The 24,864-nt window shown below is 44.8% G+C and overlaps 1 protein-coding gene across 1 annotated transcript; it reads left to right on the top strand.

Annotated features, from left to right (window-relative positions):
• The first annotated feature begins 342 nt into the window (after window positions 1-342).
• Window positions 343-24,297, top strand: LOC307019644 (neuronal acetylcholine receptor subunit alpha-10-like). Its single transcript, XM_079650643.1, has 6 exons — window positions 343-479; window positions 13,656-13,801; window positions 13,876-14,030; window positions 14,841-15,087; window positions 15,170-15,455; window positions 22,019-24,297. The coding sequence occupies exons 1-6, from the start codon at window positions 425-427 to the stop codon at window positions 22,783-22,785; spliced, it is 1,656 nt and encodes a 551-aa protein (XP_079506769.1). The 5' UTR covers window positions 343-424; the 3' UTR covers window positions 22,786-24,297.
• The last annotated feature ends 567 nt before the right edge of the window (window positions 24,298-24,864 follow it).

The following is a 24,864-nucleotide window of genomic DNA, read 5'->3' as shown; positions in this document are numbered from 1 at the left end:
AGTAGAAGTACTCAGACCTTGTTCTTGAGTAAAAGTAGAAGTACTCAGGTCTTGTACTTGAGTAAAAGTAGAAGTACTCAGATATTGTACTTGAGTAAAAGTAGAAGTACATCTTGTACGTTTTACTCTAAATTCACTATTGTGGCCACAGTCCAGTTATTCTGTACAATAATATACTCCACATGTGAACCACAGACTGTATCTTTCCTCATTGCTGTCCGTCTGATGTGTTTCATGCAGCTCTGGCACTACATTAACACATTACCCCCCCCCCCAGTGTCCAGCCTGAGCACTAATAACCCCTCATACTCGGCGACCACCGCACTACAGCAGAAACTCCCTCTCAGTTGCTCTGCTCAGCAGCTGCTCGGTACTCTCTGTGATCGATCAGCTATTCACCGGATCAGTACGAGCTATCGGAGCCATGAAGCTCCTCTGCAGCATATCCACGGTTTACCTGCTGCTCCTCTGCCCCCCAGGTGAGAACCTTTTCAGCCTCTTTTTATTTGATTTTCACATTCAAAACATTGGGTTCATCGGATGGTAAAAAAAGAGATTAAAAAAAGAAATGTGGAGTTTAACATTTTCTTTAAAACCCCAAAGCTTTGGTATCATTTCATCGGCAGCTAATATTATTAACAAAAAATACAAATACTGCTACTACAACTGATGTTAATAAATAATAATAGTTTTGCTTCAGAAATCTGTTTTCATGTGTTTTACAAAAGTTGTACTCTTTATTTTGAATTATGCTTCAACTGTTGTTTACATTTTGTAATCAAATGTTGTTCAATTAGTGAAAAACGAAAAAAACGTCCAGCATGCTGCCTTCAAATGTCCTTATATGTTCTGTTTGTATGCATATTTAGTTCTTGAAAAATGACATTGCCCATACTTTCATCACAAAAGTAGTTCTTATTTTGGCCGAGGGGAGGGGGGCTTTTATTGTGAAGGAATACATTAGTTATATTAGGATAATGGCTTTAGGGAGGAACCATAAAAAGAGCCTTTGTTTAACTATTGCTCACTCATATCTTCAATTATTTGAAGAAAACTGTGTTTTGATGACAGCTGTGGCTCAATGGGATAGCGTGTTCATCTTCAGATCAGGAGCACTGGTTCGATCCCCACTGCAGTCAGCACGTCGTTGGGCAAGACTCCTGCCCACTGTATTGAGTGTATGTAAGGCGATTAGGATAAACACGTCTAACAAGTGACATGTAATGATTTAAAGTACATCTGTTTACAAACTCTTCGACAACTCTGGCTGAATAATCCAAATGATATGTATCCAGTCGATTCTCACATCGAGCCAACTTGTGGCCCTACGCAAAGTTGTGTCATGAGGGAGGGGGTGCTAGTGGAGCACGCTCGTGAACTGTGCGAGCAAACTGTGGAGCGCATAATTGCGCTGCATTTGCTCGTAGGGTGAGGCCCCACCACACTCTGCGTGATCTGCCTGCAGCCAGGGGCTGTTACAGGGGTCTTCTGTAACAACAACGTTTTTCTTTGACCAGGCGATATGTCATGTCTCTTTACCGTGGTTCAGGTTTGGAAAGAAGTTTGTTACATTCATAGTGTGACTGGTTGTCTGCGGAGCACGACTCCGGACTTTTCCCTGTGTTTTTGATATAGGCCTATCTGTTGTCATTTATTGTCTTTTATTATGAATGTGTTTTTAAGTGATTGTAGTATTTATTACATGTACAGCACTTTGGCCCGACCAAAATAGTTTATAAATAAACTTTGATTTGATTTGATACTCTCTCACACAAAGTTAAACCACCCCCCACTTCAGAATGTAATGACAATTTGGTGTTAACCTCTGTGTAAAAAGCAGCATGCCTCACATTGACTCCAACGTAAACCTAACATCATAATTATTAGATAGCAACAGACCCTTAAGGTGGGATGGGGTCGATAGGTCAAACAACAACTGCGCCTGAGCCCCACAGTGAATGACTGACGTGTTCTCACCTGACGTGTTCTCACCTGACGTGTTCTCACCTGACGTGTTCTCACCTGACGTGTTCTCACCTCACGTGTTCTCATCTGACGTGTTCTCATCTCACGTGTTCTCACCTGACGTGTTCTCACCTGACGTGTTCTCACCTGACGTGTTCTCACCTCACGTGTTCTCACCTGACGTGTTCTCACCTGACGTGTTCTCATCTGACGTGTTCTCACCTCACGTGTTCTCACCTGACGTGTTCTCATCTGACGTGTTCTCACCTCACGTGTTCTCACCTGACGTGTTCTCACCTGACGTGTTCTCACCTGACGTGTTCTCACCTGACGTGTTCTCACCTGACGTGTTCTCATCTGACGTGTTCTCACCTGACGTGTTCTCACCTGACGTGTTCTCACCTGACGTGTTCTCACCTGACGTGTTCTCACCTCACGTGTTCTCACCTGACGTGTTCTCACCTGACGTGTTCTCACCTGACGTGTTCTCACCTCACGTGTTCTCACCTCCCGTGTTCTCACCTGACGTGTTCTCACCTGACGCGTTCTCACCTGGCGTGTTCTCACCTGACGTGTTCTCATCTGACGTGTTCTCACCTGACGTGTTCTCACCTCACGTGTTCTCACCTGACGTGTTCTCACCTCACGTGTTCTCACCTCACGTGTTCTCACCTCACGTGTTCTCACCTGACGTGTTCTCACCTGACGTGTTCTCACCTGGCGTGTTCTCACCTGACGTGTTCTCACCTGACGTGTTCTCACCTGACGTGTTCTCACCTGGCGTGTTCTCACCTGACGTGTTCTCACCTGACGTGTTCTCACCTGACGTGTTCTCACCTGACGTGTTCTCACCTGACGTGTTCTCACCTGACGTGTTCTCACCTGACGTGTTCTCACCTCACGTGTTCTCACCTCACGTGTTCTCACCTCACGTGTTCTCACCTGACGTGTTCTCACCTGACGTGTTCTCACCTGACGTGTTCTCACCTCACGTGTTCTCACCTCACGTGTTCTCACCTCACGTGTTCTCACCTCACGTGTTCTCACCTGACGTGTTCTCACCTGACGTGTTCTCACCTGACGTGTTCTCACCTGACGTGTTCTCACCTCACGTGTTCTCACCTCACGTGTTCTCACCTCACGTGTTCTCACCTGACGTGTTCTCACCTGACGTGTTCTCACCTGACGTGTTCTCACCTGACGTGTTCTCACCTGACGTGTTCTCACCTGACGTGTTCTCACCTCACGTGTTCTCACCTGACGTGTTCTCACCTCACGTGTTCTCACCTCACGTGTTCTCACCTCACGTGTTCTCACCTGACGTGTTCTCACCTGACGTGTTCTCACCTGACGTGTTCTCACCTGACGTGTTCTCACCTGGCGTGTTCTCACCTGACGTGTTCTCACCTGACGTGTTCTCACCTGACGTGTTCTCACCTGACGTGTTCTCACCTCACGTGTTCTCACCTCACGTGTTCTCACCTGACGTGTTCTCACCTGACGTGTTCTCACCTCACGTGTTCTCACCTCACGTGTTCTCACCTCACGTGTTCTCACCTCACGTGTTCTCACCTGACGTGTTCTCACCTGACGTGTTCTCACCTGACGTGTTCTCACCTGACGTGTTCTCACCTGACGTGTTCTCACCTGACGTGTTCTCACCTGACGTGTTCTCACCTGACGTGTTCTCACCTGGCGTGTTCTCACCTGACGTGTTCTCACCTGACGTGTTCTCACCTGACGTGTTCTCACCTGACGTGTTCTCACCTGGCGTGTTCTCACCTGACGTGTTCTCACCTGACGTGTTCTCACCTGACGTGTTCTCACCTGGCGTGTTCTCACCTGACGTGTTCTCACCTGACGTGTTCTCACCTGACGTGTTCTCACCTGACGTGTTCTCACCTGACGTGTTCTCACCTGACGTGTTCTCACCTGACGCTGCATCTGTTTCACCTGTTTAGCTTCTTTGAACCCAAACCATGTTTTTCTGAGGAGTATTTTAAGTCACTTGGGGGGCGACTGTGGCTGTGAGGGAGTGCGGTCGCCTTCAAACCAGAAGGTTGTTGGTTCGATCCCAGCATCGTGCAGTCAACGTGTGTGTGTGTGTGTGTGTGTGTGTGTGTGTGTGTGTGTGTGTGTGTGTGTGGTGGACTTCAAGACAATGAGAGTGAATGCTGAGCAGTGATGAGAGTTTGATGGCTGTGAGGATTAAAGCCGTCCGTCCAGATAAGATAAGAGGAGTGCCCACCAGAGATAGACCCAGCACATATTCAGGCTGCAAAGATGATATCATTTCGTAGAAATTGTGCACAGAAGAAACCATGTCCACGATATAGAAATGACCATGAGGAAATGTGTAATCCCAGAACAGGGTCAGGAAAACCCATTAGTACTTTTTCTACTGCTAATACATGTACACACCACATGTTACATAAACACTTATTTTATTCTGACCATACAACAGGTTATCTGTTTTATTAATACTGTGCACTGGACTTTTTAATGCATTGGACAGGGGCTTTGTTGTGGCCCTAACTCTCTTAATCGGGCCAATAGATTTTACGTAATTCTTGGAAGTCGTTCTTCGTTCTTCGGTGTGTTCATGAGCTTCGAGGCACAAGGGAACACATTGATCTGTTTCAGGGTTTTGATGTTGCATTCTCCAATAAGTCTGTCACAACATTAGTAATATACTGTGTGTACAAGCTCCAGAATTTGGACTTGTTACAACATTTAATGGCTTTTTCCTTGGCCCAAGCTTTCCACCAGGTCTGATGAAATTGGGCCAGTAGCGGTAATTAGTTGATGTTAGGACGAATATAGGACCAATAACAACAACCATGTACATGCCATCCCTGTCAACATGCAGCACGTGAGCAAACTGTAAATAAACAAGATCCAATCGAACATATTTTACACATCTTTACAACAGACTGAAGTAATGGAACTGATTTCTAGAATGAGCTTCACGATCAACAAAATGATGACACACACAGACACAGGTCATGATGCACATGCTTCTGGCCCTATGTGCACATGTGATGTATGGACTTAGTCGTTACTATGAGCAAGGCAGTGAAGATGATGATGAATATGTGCTGCATTGTGTGTGTGTGTGTGTGTGTGTGTGTGTGTGTGTGTGTGTGTGTGTGTGTGTGTGTGTGTGTGTGTGTGTGTGTGTGTGTGTGTGTGTGTGTGTGTGTGTGTGTGTGTGTGTGTGTGTGTGCCAGCTGGCATGCTTTCAGACCCGTTAGCCCTCACACTTCAGCTCCTCTGAGAGTTGACGCTGAGTCATGAGCTCGCCGGACCGTGAAGACATTTGGACAATGAACGGAGACAATGAGAGGCGGGGCTGCAGGTTCGTTTACACAAAGACTTCAGGGTCCTAATGATCCCCACCTGGAAGTCGTCAATTAGGTGGGCCAATATAGGCCTGTTTCAATGGATCCGTACCGATGAAAGAAAAGGACCAAAAGCAGATCTCTTCCACCTCGCTGCTCTCCTTAAAAACATAACTAGAAAGTTAGTCGATATTACTGAAATTACTATTCTCGATACTAATTTGATACCATCGTAAAAAGCTAAGAGAAAACATAAATCATTCCAGTGTACTCAAACATACACTCTATTGTTACTGCATGTTGCTCTTAGTTAGAAAGATTGAGAGGTCATAAATCCATCATATTTTATATTGATGCTAAAACTGTTTTTATTCAAGTTTCTCTGTGAAGTTAGGAGAGGGAGAGTCAAAGAACGACACAATACTATCATATAGAATATGGGTTTAGCACTCTACTTTGGATCCTATAGTTGAAATGGTCTGTCTCAGTCAGTGGACTGTGAGCCGTAGGGTCGCAGGTTCAAGTCCCTGAACAGACTTAAAAAATATGGAGTGTGGACTGCTACTTGGAGAGGTCCCAGTTCACCTCCTGGTCCCTGCCGTGGTGCCAGATGCCCCCCCCCACACACACACACACACACACACACACACACACACACACACACACACACACACACACACACACACACACACACACACACACACACACACACACACACACACAGTAACCTTTTCAAGTGCTACAAAGAGAAATTCGAAATGTCAGTTGAAACCAAGGCGCAGTGGAAACAGATGAGTGTTGGCAGAATACATTTTGGATTTAAATAAGTGTAAGGGTTCTTTAGGGGTCTGGTGTATAGTGGTCTTTTAGTATAGGGGTCTTTTAGAGTTAGAACACCTGTGGGACATATTGGAGCAATAACACTTTCCACCACCATCATCAAAACACCAAATAAGGGAATATTGTAAGAATGGTGTTCATACCTCCAGCAGAGATCCACATGTATTTCTAATGGACACCTTCTGCCCTGGAGCCGTTTCATCACCTCACAAACACACCTGGTGTCAGATCTTACTTTCCTTTGTCATCAGTCTGTGTGTACCGTCTCACATGTAATGGAAATGTTGGCTGTAGCTGTGAGGATATCTTGCCTTGGGGAGAGGTGTTGAACACAGAGGCAGGAAGACTGTTGTCATCGGCGCCCCCGGGCATTCTGCTAGCTCCCCCCCTGGCAGGAGGCTGCGCTCCATCAGGACCGGAACCTCTCTCCATCAGAACCAACACCTCTTTCCATCAGGACCAGAACCTCCCTCCATCAGGACCAGAACCTCTCTCCATCAGGACCAACACCTCTCTCCATCAGGACCAACACCTCTCTCCATCAGGACCAACACCTCTCTCCATCAGAACCAACACCTCTCTCCATCAGGACCAGAACCTCTCTCCATCAGAACCAACACCTCTCTCCATCAGGACCAGAACCTCTCTCCATCAGAACCAACACCTCTCTCCATCAGGACCAGAACCTCTCTCCATCAGAACCAACACCTCTCTCCATCAGGACCAGAACCTCTCTCCATCAGAACTAACACCTCTCTCCATCAGAACCAACACCTCTCTCCATCAGGACCAACACCTCTCTCCATCAGAACCAGAACCTCTCTCCATCAGGACCAACACCTCTCACCATCAGGACCAACACCTCTCTCCATCAGGACCAACACCTCTCCCCATCAGAACCAACACCTCTCTCCATCAGGACCAGAACCTCTCTCCATCAGGACCAACACCTCTCTCCATCAGGACCAGAACCTCTCTCCATCAGGACCAACACCTCTCTCCATCAGAACCAACACCTCTCTCCATCAGGACCAGAACCTCTCTCCATCAGGACCAGAACCTCTCTCCATCAGAACCAACACCTCTCTCCATCAGGACCAGAACCTCTCTCCATCAGGACTAACACCTCTCTCCATCAGAACCAACACCTCTCTCCATCAGGACCAGAACCTCTCTCCATCAGGACCAGAACCTCTCTCCATCAGAACCAACACCTCTCTCCATCAGGACCAACACCTCTCTCCATCAGAACCAACACCTCTCTCCATCAGGACCAGAACCTCTCTCCATCAGGACCAACACCTCTCTCCATCAGGACCAGAACCTCTCTCCATCAGGACCAACACCTCTCTCCATCAGAACCAACACCTCTCTCCATCAGGACCAGAACCTCTCTCCATCAGGACCAGAACCTCTCTCCATCAGAACCAACACCTCTCTCCATCAGGACCAGAACCTCTCTCCATCAGGACCAGCACCTCTCTCCATCAGAACCAACACCTCTCTCCATCAGGACCAGAACCTCTCTCCATCAGGACCAACACCTCTCTCCATCAGAACCAGAACCTCTCTCCATCAGGACCAACACCTCTCTCCATCAGGACCAGAACCTCTCTCCATCAGAACCAACACCTCTCTCCATCAGGACCAGAACCTCTCTCCATCAGAACCAGAACCTCTCTCCATCAGGACCAGAACCTCTCTCCATCAGGACCAGAACCTCTCTCCATCAGGACCAACACCTCTCTCCATCAGGACCAACACCTCTCGCCACCTGAGCAGTTTCTTCCCCTCCGCTACCGGCCTCTTAAACAAGGCCCGCCCCCCCCACTGACACTTAACCTCAGCCTCATCATAGACTCTATGCATTACATTAATGCTCACAATGTTCATACTCCTTGCTGAACATATTCTTCTCATTTCATAGTTGATATTCTAAAACTCATTCATAGCATTTTGTTTCCATGTAAATTATGCTTTATTTAATTGGTATTGCTATTTATCTGCATTTTATTACGGTGTAACATATTTTTTGTTTTATATTAGATTTCTTGTTTTTTATATGTTATGTATGCTCCGTGACATCAAGTCAAATTCCTAGTATGTGCAAACCTACCTGACAACAAACCTGATTCTGATTCTGAGAAAATAAACACGTATAGAGATGTTCGGTTTAAGCTCCATCTTAGTTTGCTTGCACAGGTTGCATGAAAACAGGAAGTAGTCCCAAACATTCACAATTTCCTCCTGAGTTTAATGAAACCAAAATGAGGCTACAATATAATGACTGGGCCTTTTTAACAAGAAACGACACATTAGTGTTTTAAAGAACTCTGTCTTTAGTAAATAACGATACTTTTGGACTAACATGTTGTTGGGTTTGGTTCGTTAACTGGAAATAATAGAAAAAAGTTACTGCTCAACAAAAACAAAAGAGTAGAGAATGGATATCAAGTCAATTAGAGGTGAATAATACTCGCTCCAATGTCCAATAGAAAAGCAATGACGTAAGATAAATGCAGTTAAACAAGTACGCTTGAATAGTAAAGCAATATTGGTTTGAAAAGCAGTAGCCTATATCACCTGATATTTAAAAGATAATATTGAACCGGGGTTTTGTCTGCATCGGGTAACAGGAGCGCTGCGCCCTCTTACTCTCACCGTAAACATTAAAGTGATCAGAAAACAATATTTCTGTTCCTCAAAAACTTTATAATGACTCCAGAAATCTGAGAATCAAACAGAGCGTCAGAGACAGATTGGTTTTTACGGAGAATAATTACGGGATGGATATCTGAGGGTTTCTTTTCCTTTTTTCTGTAGAGGAAGTCAAGAAACCGTAACTCTGGATGTATTTGTTGTTTGAGGTGCGACATGTGACTCAGCAGCTTTAAGACATGAAGACACCATAGGCGGAGTTTGACATTTGCGCTTGGGGGGGGGCAAACCTTTTTTACGGACAACTATTGCGTGGGCTGCTATGGATACAGTAGCAATAAAGCCAGCGTTCACCGCACTGAGTATGACTTTTCCACATATGAACACAACTCGTCCTGTCATGCCCGCCGTACACACACACTCATATGGAAGGGGCGGTCTCTCCCCCCAACAACAGTGCATTGCATCTGTAAAACTGATCATAACTGTGCACATCTTATACTTATGTGATAACTACTATATCCCTTGGTTACTTGAACACGCTACAATATTATTAACCATTGAACTACCTTATTAAAATATTGATATACGAAATATTTATATTGGAACAGTTTTTGACGTAGTAATGCAGTAACATATTTCAGCCACTAGAGGGGGCCCTCCCGCAAAATCCGCCTATGGAAGACACTACAGTGTTTCCCACAGAATCTGATTCTATTTGTGGGGGCACCGCACCGCACCCCCCCCCCCCCCCCCCCCCCCCCCCTAGATAATACATGCGAGTTCATGGCTACTGTAGACAACGATCTTGTTGCTCTGTGTTGCGTTGTTAATGAGTGAAACATTGAGCTGAGGATCTGTGGGGGGGGTTTATTCTCCCGGAAATATAATTTACAATTCAGGCATTTAGCAGACGTCTTATTCCAAAGCGATTTACAATGACCAATTACAGGGACATTCTCCCTGGAGTAACCGAGGGCTAAGTGCCTTGCTCAAGGGCACACTAGTAGTGGTGTTCCAGGCAGGATTTGAACTCGCAACCTTCCGATCATCAGCCCCCCTCACTATCCATTAGACCACCAAAAAAAAAACAAAAAAAAAAAACAAATTATAATAATATATATCTTTTTTTTTATGAGACCTTTTTGTGGCGGACGATATTTAATGGTGGCGGCCGGCCACAAATAAATCAATGTATGGGAAACACTGCACTATTATTTCCACTTCGAGAGAGTTCGTCTTTATCGCTTTTCTCATCATGACACATCCTGTTCTCCATATCTGTCGGACAGATTCAGAGCTGTACTCCCACCTGTCCATGTCTGCACAGGATGTTCACACTGTGTGCCTCCAGCCATGAAGGAGTTCAGTAATATATCACAGTCCAGTTATCTGAAGGTCGTTCTCCTGACAGTGGTCTTGTGTGCTTCCTTTTTTGTGCATGGCATGTCGGTAACCCTCTGTGCTTATGTCTGTCTCCTCCTGCAGGGTCCAATCTCTGTCCTTGGTGTTGGAGGTTCACAAAAACAACGTTACGATAACGAGTATTTTAACATTGTTCAGTGGTTCCAAAACTATAGGTTTGGGGCCCAAGATGATTCTGCTGGGGCATTTAGTGCTCATGAGGTCATTAAGATGATTAAAACAGTGGAGAGGTGGGGGTCTTGTCTCAGCTGAAGAACATTAATGCTGATGCAGCAAACTTTAAAAACATAAACGAGACCATGACTTCTTTACTCAAATGAATTGTATGTGTTGCGTAAACCTTAATGTTGACGTCTTGGGTTAAATTGATGTTTATCACATACTTTTAAGAACTCAAACTTACTTCGAAACTGTTTTTTTAACTCTTAATTTTTAACACATTTTAGATTCAGATCAGACGTTTCCTGGCCCTGCTACGTCACTGCTTGATGCTATCTGGGCTTAGACACAAAGCACGGTCAGAGTTATGACAGTTTTCCAAAGATACTAACAGATGAACATTAGTACTTCTATTTGGAGCCCTTTATCCTGACAATGATGGTAACAGCTGTTAGGACCACAGGAGACCGTTTTTGGAGTTTATTTCCTCGATAACAGCAACATAAAACACAACAATTAGAAACTCCTCAAAGTTTAAGTAAGACTAAACACTAACTCGCTTGCCACCCAACAAAAACACTGCGATAACTTAATTGTAAATATATTATACTTCTGAATAATTTCCAGGTAAAAACCTTATATTTCTATTTAAACATGTTATCTGAAATCTCTTGTATATTGCTCGTAGGAAGTGTAGGGCTGAAATAAAGTGCATTCCCCAAATGACCCCCCAGGGTGCAGCATCCTCAGACCAACCACTGAAGCAACAGAAAGATATTTCTCTCTGACCTTCGAGCAAGTTTCTTTGGCTTCTAGAGTTCATACCAGCCTGTCTACAGGAGACTGACTGCAGCTGAAGGAAGTCTTTGTCGTTAACATATCTTTATAAACTATGTACACAGCTCAAATGTCGTCGGCTGTTCAAGACGTTTCTTGACTTATACGGTTACGGGACTGAAGATAGTTCTGCCTCCATCAACATGATGGTTAAGATTAGTCTTCAGTTTTATCTGCTTTGATTTAAAGCATGGAGCACATCTGATATGATTGATTCTGATATGTCCTTCACCTCTCATAGCATCACTCTTTTCCTTACCCTATGGACCCCTAATGTGTGTTCACACTGTTAGGGTGTTATGGAGAGATGTTGAGGTACTGTGTGACACCTGCTGCCATTTGTACACGCTCATGACCCTTGTAGTCAGTGGCCATCACCATGTCTTATGGTTGCATTGCATTCTGGTACCTGTCAGCTAACCTAACTCTCTTTATATGGATGTATTCAGTGCTCTAGTTTAGGTGCGGTCCAGGGCTGAATCAAAGAGATGTGTTGTTGTTTTGGGAGACAGGGCTGGAGACAGGGCTCTGGCAGCTGAGGACTACTTTTTGAAGACGTTATTATCTATTTAATGCAAAGCTATTGCATCTTTTTTAAATATCGTTTTGGCTGAGTGGGAAAGCATGGAAAAGTGCAACACAGAACATCTAGCACCTTCAAAAGCTCTGACTCATATCTACACACTCCACATTTAAAACATGATGCTAATGTGTTATTTATTGACACAGAAAAGAGGATTGACAATCGAACAGACCCACTAGCTCAGTGGCTCTCAAACTCTTTCTGTCATTCCCCACTTTGAACAGGGGGGCCTTTTCAAGCCCCACCTGTTCCTCATCGCTCCAATAAAAGTGTAGGCCAAGCTTAAAATGGTCAAATGTATCGTTCTATAACAGGGGTCTCCAACCCTTTTTTAGGATGAGAGCTACTTTCAAAAGATAAAACAAGTCATGAGCTACTTTTAATCCTCTTTCTTAGTTTGTTTGCGCTGTATATATTTAGCACATTTGAACATTATTATATGCTGACCTTTAACCTTTGAGTGCTGTTTGGGTCTGTGGGACCCGTTTTCAATGTTTACTAAAAGAAAATGTATGCAATTTAATTATTTTAACCTGCTTTATTTGGGGGTGGACCTCACCTCCTCTAGGGGGGTCCGGGGGCATGCACCCCGGGAAGTGAAATGCCTCAATCTGGTGCACTTTGAGCACAACATGAATTTATGGATACAGCTCTCAACACACTGAAAGGGAGCTGTCTACTTTTCAATAATCCAAACATCTTTAGAATATGATCAAAACCAATAACAAATCAGCAAACACCACGGCGGATCTGGCGCTGTGAAAGTCCACCGCCGTTGCGAGTCTCCGGCTGTAACAGTCCACTAATGCCCGCGAGGACCCAGGTTCGATTCTGGCCTGAGGTCCAACATTAAAAAAAAAGAAAAGGTAATAATTAAAAACTCCCGTTTATCGCGTCCATTCGCGACCCACCTATTACATCTCTGCGCCCCACCTATCACATCTCTGCGCCCCACCTATCACACCTCTGCGCCCCACCTATCACATCTCTGCGACCCACCTATCACACCTCTGCGCCCCACCTATCACATCTCTGCGACCCACCTATCACACCTCTGCGCCCCACCTATCACATCTCTGCGACCCACCACCACACTTTGAGAGACGCTGCATGAGCATGATTTATTTCCACCTCCATTATCATTGGTTAACAGGATTCAAAGGAATTATCTCTCTGCTGTTCGACAGACGCTTTCTTATTAATCTGAGAACCCGCAGGTGGTCACCAGGTTAATTGAAGTGGGGGACGTGGTTTCCTTGTGTGTGTGTTATGGTGTGTGTGGACTCAGAGCGCCGCTGTGGGACGGACTGAGCTGCTGGAGATATGAGACATTTCAGGATTAAACAAAGCAGCAGAGAAAAGCTCTTTCTACACACGGTCAACCTTAACCTTCAAAATACTATTACAAATAATCAGGTGAACATTCGGCAACGTTTGGATAGTCAAAGTAGAGCCATGGTATAAAGATAAAAATTTGGTTCCAAGGATTTAAACGTAATTATTTCATACCAGATGCTGAGTAAGCTTTAGGGTAGGGCCACTTTGTGATTGACAGGTTGCTTCCACATCTTATAACTTGAAGCCTTTCCCAGTTTCGCTTTAAGAAAGTTAATTGTTTCACTCTGGCCCTGAGATATATTGCTTTGGAGCAGTCGTGCTAATCTCCACCTTTGGCGATGGCGATAAGCAAAATGTAAAATGAGATGCTTCAAAACCATAATTCACAAAGGAATGCGTAACTTCACGGTGACTCCGTCTACGGTCCTGCGGCTTGGTTAAAAGAGTTCTTGTTTAAATAACACTTGGGTTAATGAGGATCTCATGCTCTCTGTCTTTCTATTACCCAGAGTGCCTTGCTGCTCATGGTCGCTATGCTCAGAAGCTGATGACTGACTTGTTCTCTAACTACACCAGCGCCTTGCGTCCGGTGGAGGACACCGACCACATCATCAACGTCACACTGCAGATCACTCTCTCCCAGATCATCGACATGGTAACCCCACCCTGATCCTGATCTTCAGGTTGTGTTTATTATGGGATGTACTGATGTGTATATCCTTTCTCCAGGATGAGCGTAACCAGATCCTGACCACATACCTGTGGGTCCGCCAGGTGTGGAATGACGCCTACCTCACGTGGAAGAAAGAGGACTATGATGGTCTCGACACTATCCGCATACCCAGCAGCTACGTATGGAGACCTGACATTGTTCTGTACAACAGGTTGGTACATCTGATCGGCCCGACTGCAGGACATCTGCAGGACAGAAGAATGACTAATAAGCACGATCTCATCAACTCAAAGGTTGGGTAGGACCAGATGACATGTGATCAGAGAGCAAGAAGTTACGATAATCAGCTCAGATCGAATCTGAAAAAGAGCAATCAGATCTAAGTTACATTGCCAAGGATCCTTGAAAAGATGTTGAATTATATATTTAATATATGGAAATTTAAACATTTGGATTTGTTTCAATTAATGATCATTTGTGGAAGGGGAAAATAAGACTGTGTTGAGTAGGGGTTTGGGTAAATATATGTTATTATCAACTGATATATCAATAAATAATCATTTTTGTATCATCATTTTCATTTTCTTTGACACATATTAACATGATCATGTTTTGAGGATATTTACCACGTGTGTTGTTCTTAAATATTTTTCCGTAAGTCTCTAGAAAATTCTCTGTAGCCGAGACATCTCTGCGACACCATATCATGTGTTACAGAATGGTATTTCTCATTTAGCAAATGTTGTGTCTCCAGTGATTTGCATATTGCATTAGTCAGTTGGAGTTTGTAAAAATAATTTGCATTTAACATTTTTGGTCCATATTTTGGAGAATGTTTTCAATGTTTTAAGTAATCCAAAAGTATTTAGATCAGATCAAACTATGTCTATCCAATTGGATTACTTACTAATTAGAACATTTGCCATGTCCTTTGTGTTAAGTAACTGACGAAGTAATCTGACCCCCTGTGATCTCCTGTTCCTTCTCCCTGCCTTCACTTCCTCCACTTCCTCCACCACAGTGCAGACGACGAGTTTTCCAGCTCCATGGAGACCAACGTGGTGATTCGTCACGACGGGCAGATAATGTGGGACCAGCCAGCCATCACCAAAAGCTCCTGCTCCGTGGATGTGGCCTTCTTCCCCTTCGATCTGCAGCAATGCCACCTAACCTTTGGGTCCTGGACTCACAACGGCAACCAGATGGACTTGTTCAATGCCTTAGACACTGCGGACCTGGCAGACTTCGTGCCCAATGTGGAGTGGGAGGTGAGTCACATGGTCAACATGCTCAAATGAAGACCTCAGTCTGAAATTATTTCACGATATCAAATGATACTTTTCTCTCCAGGTCCTGGGCATGCCAGCCAAGAAGAATGTCATCTTGTACGGTTGCTGTTCTGATCCGTACCCAGACATCACCTTCAGCCTCCACCTGAAGCGACGGGCCTCCTTCTACATCTTCAACCTCCTCCTCCCCTGCATGATGATTTCCTTTCTGGCGCCATTGGGCTTTTACCTGCCGGCAGATTCTGGTGAAAAAGTTTCTCTGGGTGTCACCGTGCTGCTGGCCCTCACCGTCTTTCAGCTGCTGGTGGCTGAGAGCATGCCACCCTCCGAGAGCGTCCCACTGATAGGTGAGACAACTTAGAGTCCCTGATTTTTAAGAGAGGAGGAGACAGAGAGGAGGAGACAGAGAGAGGAGGAGACAAGAGAGGAGGAGACAAGAGAGGAGGAGACGAGAGAGGAGGAGACAAGAGAGGAGGAGACAAGAGAGGAGGAGACAGAGAGAGAGGAGACGAGAGAGGAGGAGACAAGAGAGGAGGAGATGGAGAGAGAGGAGATAAGAGAGGAGGAGACAAGAGAGGAGGAGACAAGAGAGAGAGGAGAAAAGAGGAGGAGACAGAGAGAGGAGGAGACGAGAGAGGAGGAGACGAGAGAGGAGGAGACAGAGAGAGGAGGAGACAAGAGAGGAGGAGATGAGAGAGGAGGAGACAAGAGAGGAGGAGACAAGAGAGGAGGAGACAGAGAGAGAGGAGACGAGAGAGGAGGAGACAAGAGAGGAGGAGATGGAGAGAGAGGAGATAAGAGAGGAGGAGACAAGAGAGGAGGAGACAAGAGAGAGAGGAGACAAGAGGAGGAGACAGAGAGAGAGGAGACGAGAGAGGAGGAGACGAGAGAGAGAGGAGACAAGAGGAGGAGACAGAGAGAGAGGAGACGAAAGAGGAGGAGACAAGAGAGAGAGGAGACAAGAGGAGGAGACAGAGAGAGAGGAGACGAGAGAGGAGGAGACGAGAGAGGAGGAGACGAGAGAGGTGGAGATGGAGAGAGAGGAGGAGACAAGAGAGGAGGAGATGGAGAGAGAGGAGAGGAGCAATGTTTTAATAGTTGTCAAGAATCTAATGCAATGTATTGGTTTTTGGAATCAATGAAGTCCATATCAACTGTGAAGCAGTTTATTTATAGAATAAGGCTCGAACAAGTTCTTTGGAAACGTGAAGGTAGACCTCTCTATGCCGCTTCAGGAACGGACCTTGAGACTGGGTTCTCATTCGAGAGCTTTTTGAAGATTACTGACAATCACTCAGTTTTGACATTAGCAGAATGAGTTGAGGGCAGAAGGCAGTGGCCGACTCTGAGGCGGTCTGAGTGGGTCGTGTGAACATGCTTGTAGGGCAGCCTTCAAGGCACTGCCCCATAAGTCACTGCATCTTGTTTTCTCCTGGGAGAACCCCCTACAGGGTACTTCATTATATGTTCAACACTGTGACTGCTCAACTAGAGGGCACTGTATCCTGCTGTATCTTCCCTGAGTCCACCGGCAGCTGGATACACAAACAAACACTATGAAACACAAAGGGCACATATCTTTTTGGACCAGTCAACAAAGGCAGGCAGGTTGTGTGCTTGCCTGATAGGCAAAGCCAGAATGCAGAGACAAAGCTGTCGTGTGATTATATCACAGAAACTGAGAGCTCATGAGAGTGGATTCCTGCCTCCTGTCAAACAAGTACAACTGCTTCTGATCCTTCTGTCATAACAGCATTACCATATACTGGTATTGGGCTTGATAGGGGAGTCCCTTATTGACCCCAACATAATATAAGTGATTGTGTATCTGCAACCGACCTGTTCTAAAATCTCATGTTCTATGGACTCTTGTAAGTTTTGAAAAGAACAAAAATCCATTGTGCACGTACACAACTCCCAACGAAGGAACACTAAAGGTGAGTCAGAATGATAAGGATCAAACCAGAGATGCAGTAAAACGTCATCCGGAGAGCTTCAGCAGGCAAGCAGCTCTGGGGAGGCCAGGGATTGAAGAAACACAGCAACAGCAAAGCTGCACTCGTAATAATTAAACGTTATCACTGAAGAAAAACTGAACTGAGTTCTTAAGGACCTTCTTCATATCACGGCAGACTCTCAGCGAAGCACTGATGATTTACACGCACTGCTGATTATTACTACTCACTCTGGATATCATTGATATAATATAATATAATAATAATATACAAAAAAGTGTTCAAATGGAATTACTAGATTGACTGAACTCACAAGTTAATTATTAATGAATATTATTTTTTTCACACTTGACTCGTGTTAGTGTGTGTATGGCCGGCAGCGAAGGTCTAATGAAGGAAGATCAGTCTTTGTGCCCCATCTGTCTGGATGTAAGGTAAGACCTGCCTCTCAAAGAACTGGGATATTAAGGTCCGTGCCCAGTGCCCTGTGTGTAAAGAGTTGCTTCATGTAAGACCTAAGCTACGAGTCAACACATTGACCTCTCAGACGGCTGATCAGAAAGCCAGCTGCAGCAACTCAGAGCCTCAACTGCCCAGATCAGAAGACATTTCCTGTGATGTCTGCCCTGGAGCCAGACTGAAGGCCCTGAAGGCCTGCCTGGTGTGTTTTACCTCCTACTGTGAGACTCGCCTGGAGCCTCATGACAACACCAAGCCTTCATCATCAGTTAATCAATCCTGTGGAGGACCTGGAAGCCACGATGTGTAAGATGCACAATAAACCTCTGGAGCTGTGCTGCATGCTTTTAGACCACAAGAGATTATGATGTTCCTCTGAAAGGAGAATATGAAGAAAGAAAGGCACAACTTGGGAAGATAGAGGACGAAATTCACCGAATGATATGAGAGACAGCTGAAGGTAGAGAATATCACACGTCCAGTGGAGCTCAGTAATAAAGTGGCAGATAAAGAGACAGCAGACAGTGTTGGGGTCTGCACCGCTCTGAAGGGGCTGGTTGAGAGCAGCTGAGCTCATTGAGCGACACAGAGAGAGGCTGGAGGCCTGTTCCAAGAGCTGGACAGAGAAACCGTGGAGCTGATGAAGACGAGTGCAGAGCTGTCAAACTCTGAAGACCACCTCCACCTCATTGAAACGTTCCCGTCCCTGAAAGTCGCTCCCCCCACCAAGAACTGGAAAGGGGGTCCGTCTCCCATCACATGAGGGGACTGTGGTGAGAGCTGAGCTGGAGGAGACCCTCAGTAAAGAAGTGAGGAAGGTCTATGAGGCGGAGCTTGATCCCGTGCAGCAGATCCCTGGCTCGTCCTGTCTGAGGATGGAAAACAACCCAGCCTGGGGAGGTGTATAAGGGTCTCCCGGACCCCCCTGAAAGGTTCTCTTTGTGTTTTAGGAAAGCAGAGTTTCACTTCAGGAAGGTTTGACTATGAGGTTCAAGTCTCAGGGAAGACTACGTGGACCAGAGAGTCCGTTAACAGGAAACGACAGAAGACGGTTACTGGACGTGTCTTTGAGGAATGAGAATGAGTACAAAGCTCTTGATGACGAGCGTGTCTCTCTCTCTGAGGACAAAGCCTGAAAAGGTGGGGGTGTTTGTGGATTATGAGGAGGGTCTCCTTCTACGACGTTGATACTGCAGCTTTCATCTACTCCTTTACCGGCTGCTCCTTCACCGAGAAGCTCTACCTCCCCCCTGTAGCCTTTGTGTCCTCATGATGGAGGTGAGCGCGCTGCCCCTCTGACCCTCCACCTACAGTCCAGCTTAGCTTGATGCTACTCAAGAAAGAGAACACATCTGTGATGAGCAACACCTCACAGCCTGCAGCTCAGACACACTGGGAATGTTCACTGCTGCTGTTATCTTCAAAGGATGCACGTTATCTTCTTTGAATGATCAGAAATGCACTGAAGGAGAAAGAGCAGGTGCTCCATCAAGATGTGAAACGAAAACCTCATCAATTTCAATCTTCTTGATATTTTTCAAATTCATGGTGTTTGCACTTTTAAATCAGAAATGTTCATAGAAACAGAACTCATTACATGGTTTGTAATGTTCTAGATGACCTACACATGCCGTGGTATTTTATAATTTATGTTCCTTTAAGATTTGGGTCATTTTGGTCAAACCCAAACTGGTGCAATTAGAAATAAGCATCTGCAAGTTTTAAATGGTTGTTTTATTGATACATCGTTGCACAGTTCCTGTATTCATGGTGTCATGGCCTGGCTCTTGGCCAGAACACAAAGCGTGGGAAGGACAAGAATATATATGAAAATATATTTATTAACAAAAACTCAACGTAGACAAAAACTAACACAAAAGTATCAACGAAAGTGGCCGCTCTCCCAGAACAGGTCCTCTGCCGAGAACGCTCCAGGGACTGACTCAGGCCTTTTAATCCTCTGGTCGGCAGCCAGGTGTCCTCAATCAATGCTGATAGACAACAGGGAGAACAGGGCCACACACACACCACAAGAGATAGCAAGGCAGGGGTCGTAACAATGGTGACATGTTACAAATAAAGAAATGTTTTGCAAAGGGCGTTTTGTGCCTATTTTTACCTGATGTAGAAATCCCCTTTCTTAACGAGTGTTACTTTGAAGTTTGGTTAATAATCAGTACCTTCCTCAGAGTTGGGAACACATAAACTAACTGAACTAGCTGACCTTTGATAAGGCGCTCTCTTCCCGTAATACTACGTTACAGTTGGTGCAGTCTTCCTCGTGTTTAACCATGTTGTATCTCTGCGTCTTCTACCTGCCCTCTCTCTCTCTAAGACATTCCAACCCAGTCTCACGGCATTTCGTGTTATCGTCACGTCATGTAATCTATTGATTCGTGTTCACCATCACCAGTTCCCCCTTTTTTTCATGTCACACAGAATGATTTTAAAAGCAATGTATTTCTGTTGGTAGTTTGTTTCGTGCCTGCGTCTTTTTGTCCGGTCGGGTCGTGGAAGACCAGAAGCTGTGGGGTTCATAAAAACATGTTCTTACTCAATATCAAGCCACGACTATTGTTTTTATTTTAAATCCTATAATGTCGGGCTTATTTTGTCGTCTGTGAGGAAAAGAAATGGCTCAGGGAGATTCAGATCAGATGTAATCGTAAAAAAATATCTTTTTTAAATGAATGTTAAATATGATGAGATACACTTTATTGCTGAGAAGGGGAACATCAAGCAAGCACATCTGTAATTGTTTGGTCTGTGCTCTCTTTAGTTTCCTAACAAATAAACTGAGCAGGCAGTCAAAGGTTTGGAGTCCAGTTTGAAGCCCGGCAGCAAACCCCCTCGTTATGTGTGCTAAAGGTTGATGAGTCCTGTCAGTGGCTTTTTTAAAATACAGGAATCACCGCTGTGGAATCGATGCGTCCCAATGATGCCCACAGCAGTTCAACCGGAGGGACGTGATGTATGGAATACATGTTTATTGTTACACGTCATATAGATGAAATGATTGCCATGATAATACAACAGGAGAATGGAATGGTGTTCTGGAGATTAGGCCCCGGTTTGCAGGATAATCATTCGGGAGGGAAAGAACCGCTCCGATGAAAATCCCCGGGGTCTAGACACTGGTGGTGGTGATGAGTGGGTGGGACCGGTCTGGAGGAGGCGAGAGGCGTGAGGGGGGGAGGAGGGGTGCGTGTGGTCACCTGAAATGACAACTGACAGGAAGGAAGAGCAGGCATTTAAGGATTTGAACGTGTGCAGCAATTGGCTGCTGAGGGGTGACGCCCACATGTTTAATGAGGGGGGAGAGAGCAATAGAGTGACGTGTAAGTGACTCATGGTTAGGTCTTCCTTATTGAACTTGCGCTAAAGCTTTCATTTCATTACAGAGCACTTTCTGTACAGCCTGTTTCCATCTCACTGAAGTACAACGAGTACACGCGTTACATCCTAAATAATTGAACTGCATAAAATCAAAATGTGTGCTACTTCTACAAATCCCTATAGGCTAAGCTCGTCTAGTTTTTAAAAAAGTACATTTTTATCCAGTTTCTCAAGGTTGACATTTCTTAGTCGACGAAGAAGTAACTTTTCATTAATCTATAAGTTGATTTAATGAACGGATCTTAAAAACTGAGTTTGCTCAACATTTTGAGATGTGCCGAGAAGACTCTTGAAAATAACTCATTCAGCATAAAAAGAGTACTAGAAAATCACTTAGCAACTAAAAATCTTAGTCGACTTAAGCAAAAAGACCGATTAATGGACAATGATTGGGGAAAACTTGTGTTTATAATGTAAAAAAAAGTTGATTTAAGAAGCTAAACCGAAACTAGAGTGGAGAAGTGAGTTTAAAAAGAGTTTTTAAAGTCTTCAAATGGAAGTCGTTTCATCAGTGGCGAACCGTCAGGGCCTTCAAGGTATTCAGAGAATACCCTGGAACACTCAGATAAAACAAACAAAAAAATCGATTGAATTATATAAATAAAATGTAATAAAATGTAATAAAATGAATAAATGAGAATGGTATCTGTGTCGTTGATCTGTAATATCACAGTGCTACGTTGATTTGTTTGTCCTTCTCGGACCATGCTCTACGCATTTCAGTGGTTTTGTGTTAGAAAAGAAAGCAACCAATCAGATCTTGTTCTGGGTCTCTGGGTAGAATATCCTTCAACAAGGTATTCTACATCCTTGATAGAACGCCCTGGCCGTTGCACTGAATGAGAGCGTACGTTTGGACTGACAGTTTGATCAACCAATCAGATATTGATTTGTAGCCAATGGGCGTGTTCTTTCAGAGTTCCCCTCGGTTCCAGGGTATTCTAGAAGGCCCGCTAGTTAACTGGCTCGAGACAGAGGATCTAGATGAGCCAAGAAAAACCACAACGTTAGCCTGGGTCAAAGTAGCTCTTCTTGTAAACTTAGACTTTTTTTGCGAACATAAAAATGTTCTTTAATCTCCAAACTCTTTTTGTTAACAGGAAAATACTACATCGCTACCATGACGATGGTCACTACCTCCACAGCGCTCACCATCTTCATCATGAACATCCACCACTGCGGCCCCGAGGCCCGTCCCGTCCCACAGTGGGCCGAGCGCTTCATCCTGAACTACCTCGCCCGCATCTGTTTCGTGTACGAGGTCGGTGAGAACTGCCTCGGCGGGGCGGCCTCCAGCAAGCGGCCTCCGTCTGAGGAGGGGTCTGAAGCCCGAGCAGCAAACAACAGCAACCCAAAAGGAACAAACTGGGACGTGAACGGGCAAGTGTGGGCCGGGAGGGTGGAGGAGGACGGGGCGGGGGACTCAATGAAGCCGGGGCGGGATTCAAGCAACCAGACGGAGTGGACGGAGGACATGTTTGTGACCATCGACCACTCCGAGGAGGAAGGAGCTGCAGGAGGATGTGACGGGGAGCGGGAGGAGTCAGCCTGTGGAGGGGGAGGGGAGCATGTGGAGGAAAGGAAAGGTGTAGGAGGTGAAGAGGCCGGTGGAGGTGAAGAGGCCGGCGGAGGCAGCGCCAGGGAGAACAGGAGGGAGACCTTTGTGAAGACCGTGTGTGTGTGCCAGCACCAGGGACTACGCAAACATGTCGAGTACATTGCCAACTCGTACCAGGACCAGCGGGCCGCACAGCTGCGCATCGGGGAGTGGAGGAAGGTCGCCAAGGTCATGGACCGCTTCTTCATGTGGCTCTTCTTCATTATGGTCTTCTTCATGAGCATCCTCATCCTGGGGAAAGCCATCTGATGGAAATCCAACTTCAGAGATTCTCGTGAGATGATAATGCTGGTTTTGAGTTGGCACCCCGATGCAGTGGTTTGTTTTGAACGTGTTAAATCATACTCACCTTCAAACACGTGAACAATGTCATCACACTGATCCAAATCAATGACGCACAGAAATACAGCCATCACGTCCCCTTTGCTCCTGGTATCAGCACATCCCATGCACTTTACTAGAGTACTTTTAACATCTGGATGACATTTCAAACTAACTTCCAGCTGGCGCACCTGAAGCTGATTTTAGCATGTTTCACTTGTTTGGAGGGAAACTTGATTTTAAAGATAAATATCATCATTAAATGTTTTTAAGAGATGAAGGCAGCATGACATGATGTACCAGGCTTCCACACACACACACACACACACACACACACACACACACACACACACACACACACCTTCTGAGTGTTTCTTGAGAACTTAAATGCATGCAGGATTGTTTTGAACTCATCACGTTGAGATGTGGGGTATTTGGGACAAGAAGTCTTTTTTCATTTAGTCTTTGTATCTTTTATTAAAGCATAACGAATATTAACATCTTTCCCCTTCATCTCGTTAAACTACTGAAGCTCAAATTACCTGAGGTTTTGAATGATCAGAATATGCATCAATGAATTCTGTGTCAATCGACCAACTGTTACTCTCAAACAAATGAAGAAGTCATTGGTTGTAAAATAGCAGATTTTGGACCCGGCCTGAGTTTTGCTGAATCAAATATAGATCTGTTGATATTTGGGCCACAGACGGCTCACAGTTGGTCCTCCGGGTACAGACGAGTCGAAATGCTCTATTAAAACAAATCCTTTCTTCTAATAAAATGTTAAAACACGGTCTTTATAAAAGGTTCCCAGCGGACCGATGACTGAGGATGTTTAATAATGACTCAGAGATAATCCTGCATAATGAATCCCTCACATTGTGAGGTTTGGAGCTGCATGAGTTCCTCATCCCATGCTTCGTATCTGCACATAGAAACGAGTGATAATCGATTTGGTTTTCTCACCAAGGCACATATTTATTCACTGCAAGAAATGACCGTAACAAGTATTACCACCATGTGTTCAGAAGTTTTGATTTATTCAAATTAATAAAATATAATGATGCTTTTATGTTGTTGGGAGATTGGCTGAGAGTTTACCCAATTTGACAAGATTAAAATGCTTTGATACGTTGTCGTTTTAAAAGGAGTAAATAGCTTTGAAAGATAAACACTTTTACTCATATGTCCCTATCAACACATGATTTCCTGAACAAATGTTGGATTGAATTAAAATGTGTACGCTTTTTCCAAAAATAAAAAAAGCTACTCGAACTTGTAACGCAAAAAAAAGCCAAACTTCTTTAATGTCTTGTTTGTGTGGTGTTGGTCAAGAGACATATTCACAGATGACACACAGTTGATTAAAGATTTCTTATTAAAAATGCTTTGTTTACTGAATGTTTTTTTACTGACTTATTTCCTCTGAATATACCCACTGCTAATAAAAGATAACTCTGCAATTTATGTCAAAATAATGGGCTATTAACGAGGTAGACAGGATCATCATCATTACCAGCATGCAGACATATAACCATTAAAGAGATAATGAACTCCTAGTCCCCATGCCTGCTCGTTACCCTACCCTGCAGTACCAACACGATGGCAGTAGATGGAGCTAAAACGTTTAAAATAAATGTTAAACTCCAGCCTGCCCAAAACATATGTTCATACAATTCTCATTAAGTCCTGAACATGTATACTGAATGTCATCGTGCATTTATTTAGTCAATGACACAAACAAAAACACATCAACAAACCTTCCTGTTAAGTGTTCATGTATCATTTGATTTATTAAGTCACCAAATATTAGGATACCTGGGAGGTCATAGTGTTTTTTTTATATGAACTACTGTGGAGTAGACTATGAGTCTGTGGGGGCTGCAGCATCGCGCCTGCTGACAGGAAGCGCCTGAGCAGACTGGTTAAGAAGGCCAGCTCTGTCCTGGGGGGTCCTCTGGAGGTGGTGGGAGACAGGAGAATAGCAGCCAAGCTGTCCTCCCTGCT

The sequence above is a fragment of the Notothenia rossii genome (assembly GCF_949606895.1).
Source record: "Notothenia rossii genome assembly, chromosome: 9".
Lineage (NCBI taxonomy): Eukaryota > Metazoa > Chordata > Actinopteri > Perciformes > Nototheniidae > Notothenia > Notothenia rossii.
The sequence above is the reverse complement of the archived record's forward strand: the minus strand, read 5'-3'. Positions and strand labels throughout refer to the sequence as shown.

Bases quoted from the DNA above. Each gene is read 5' to 3' on its own strand.
- LOC307019644 (XM_079650643.1), top strand. From the start codon at position 425: ATGAAGCTCCTCTGCAGCATATCCACGGTTTACCTGCTGCTCCTCTGC. The intron at 15,088-15,169 runs GTGAGTCACATG...TTTTCTCTCCAG, and splicing joins TGCCCAATGTGGAGTGGGAG to GTCCTGGGCATGCCAGCCAA. The intron at 15,456-22,018 runs GTGAGACAACTT...TTTTGTTAACAG, and splicing joins CGAGAGCGTCCCACTGATAG to GAAAATACTACATCGCTACC.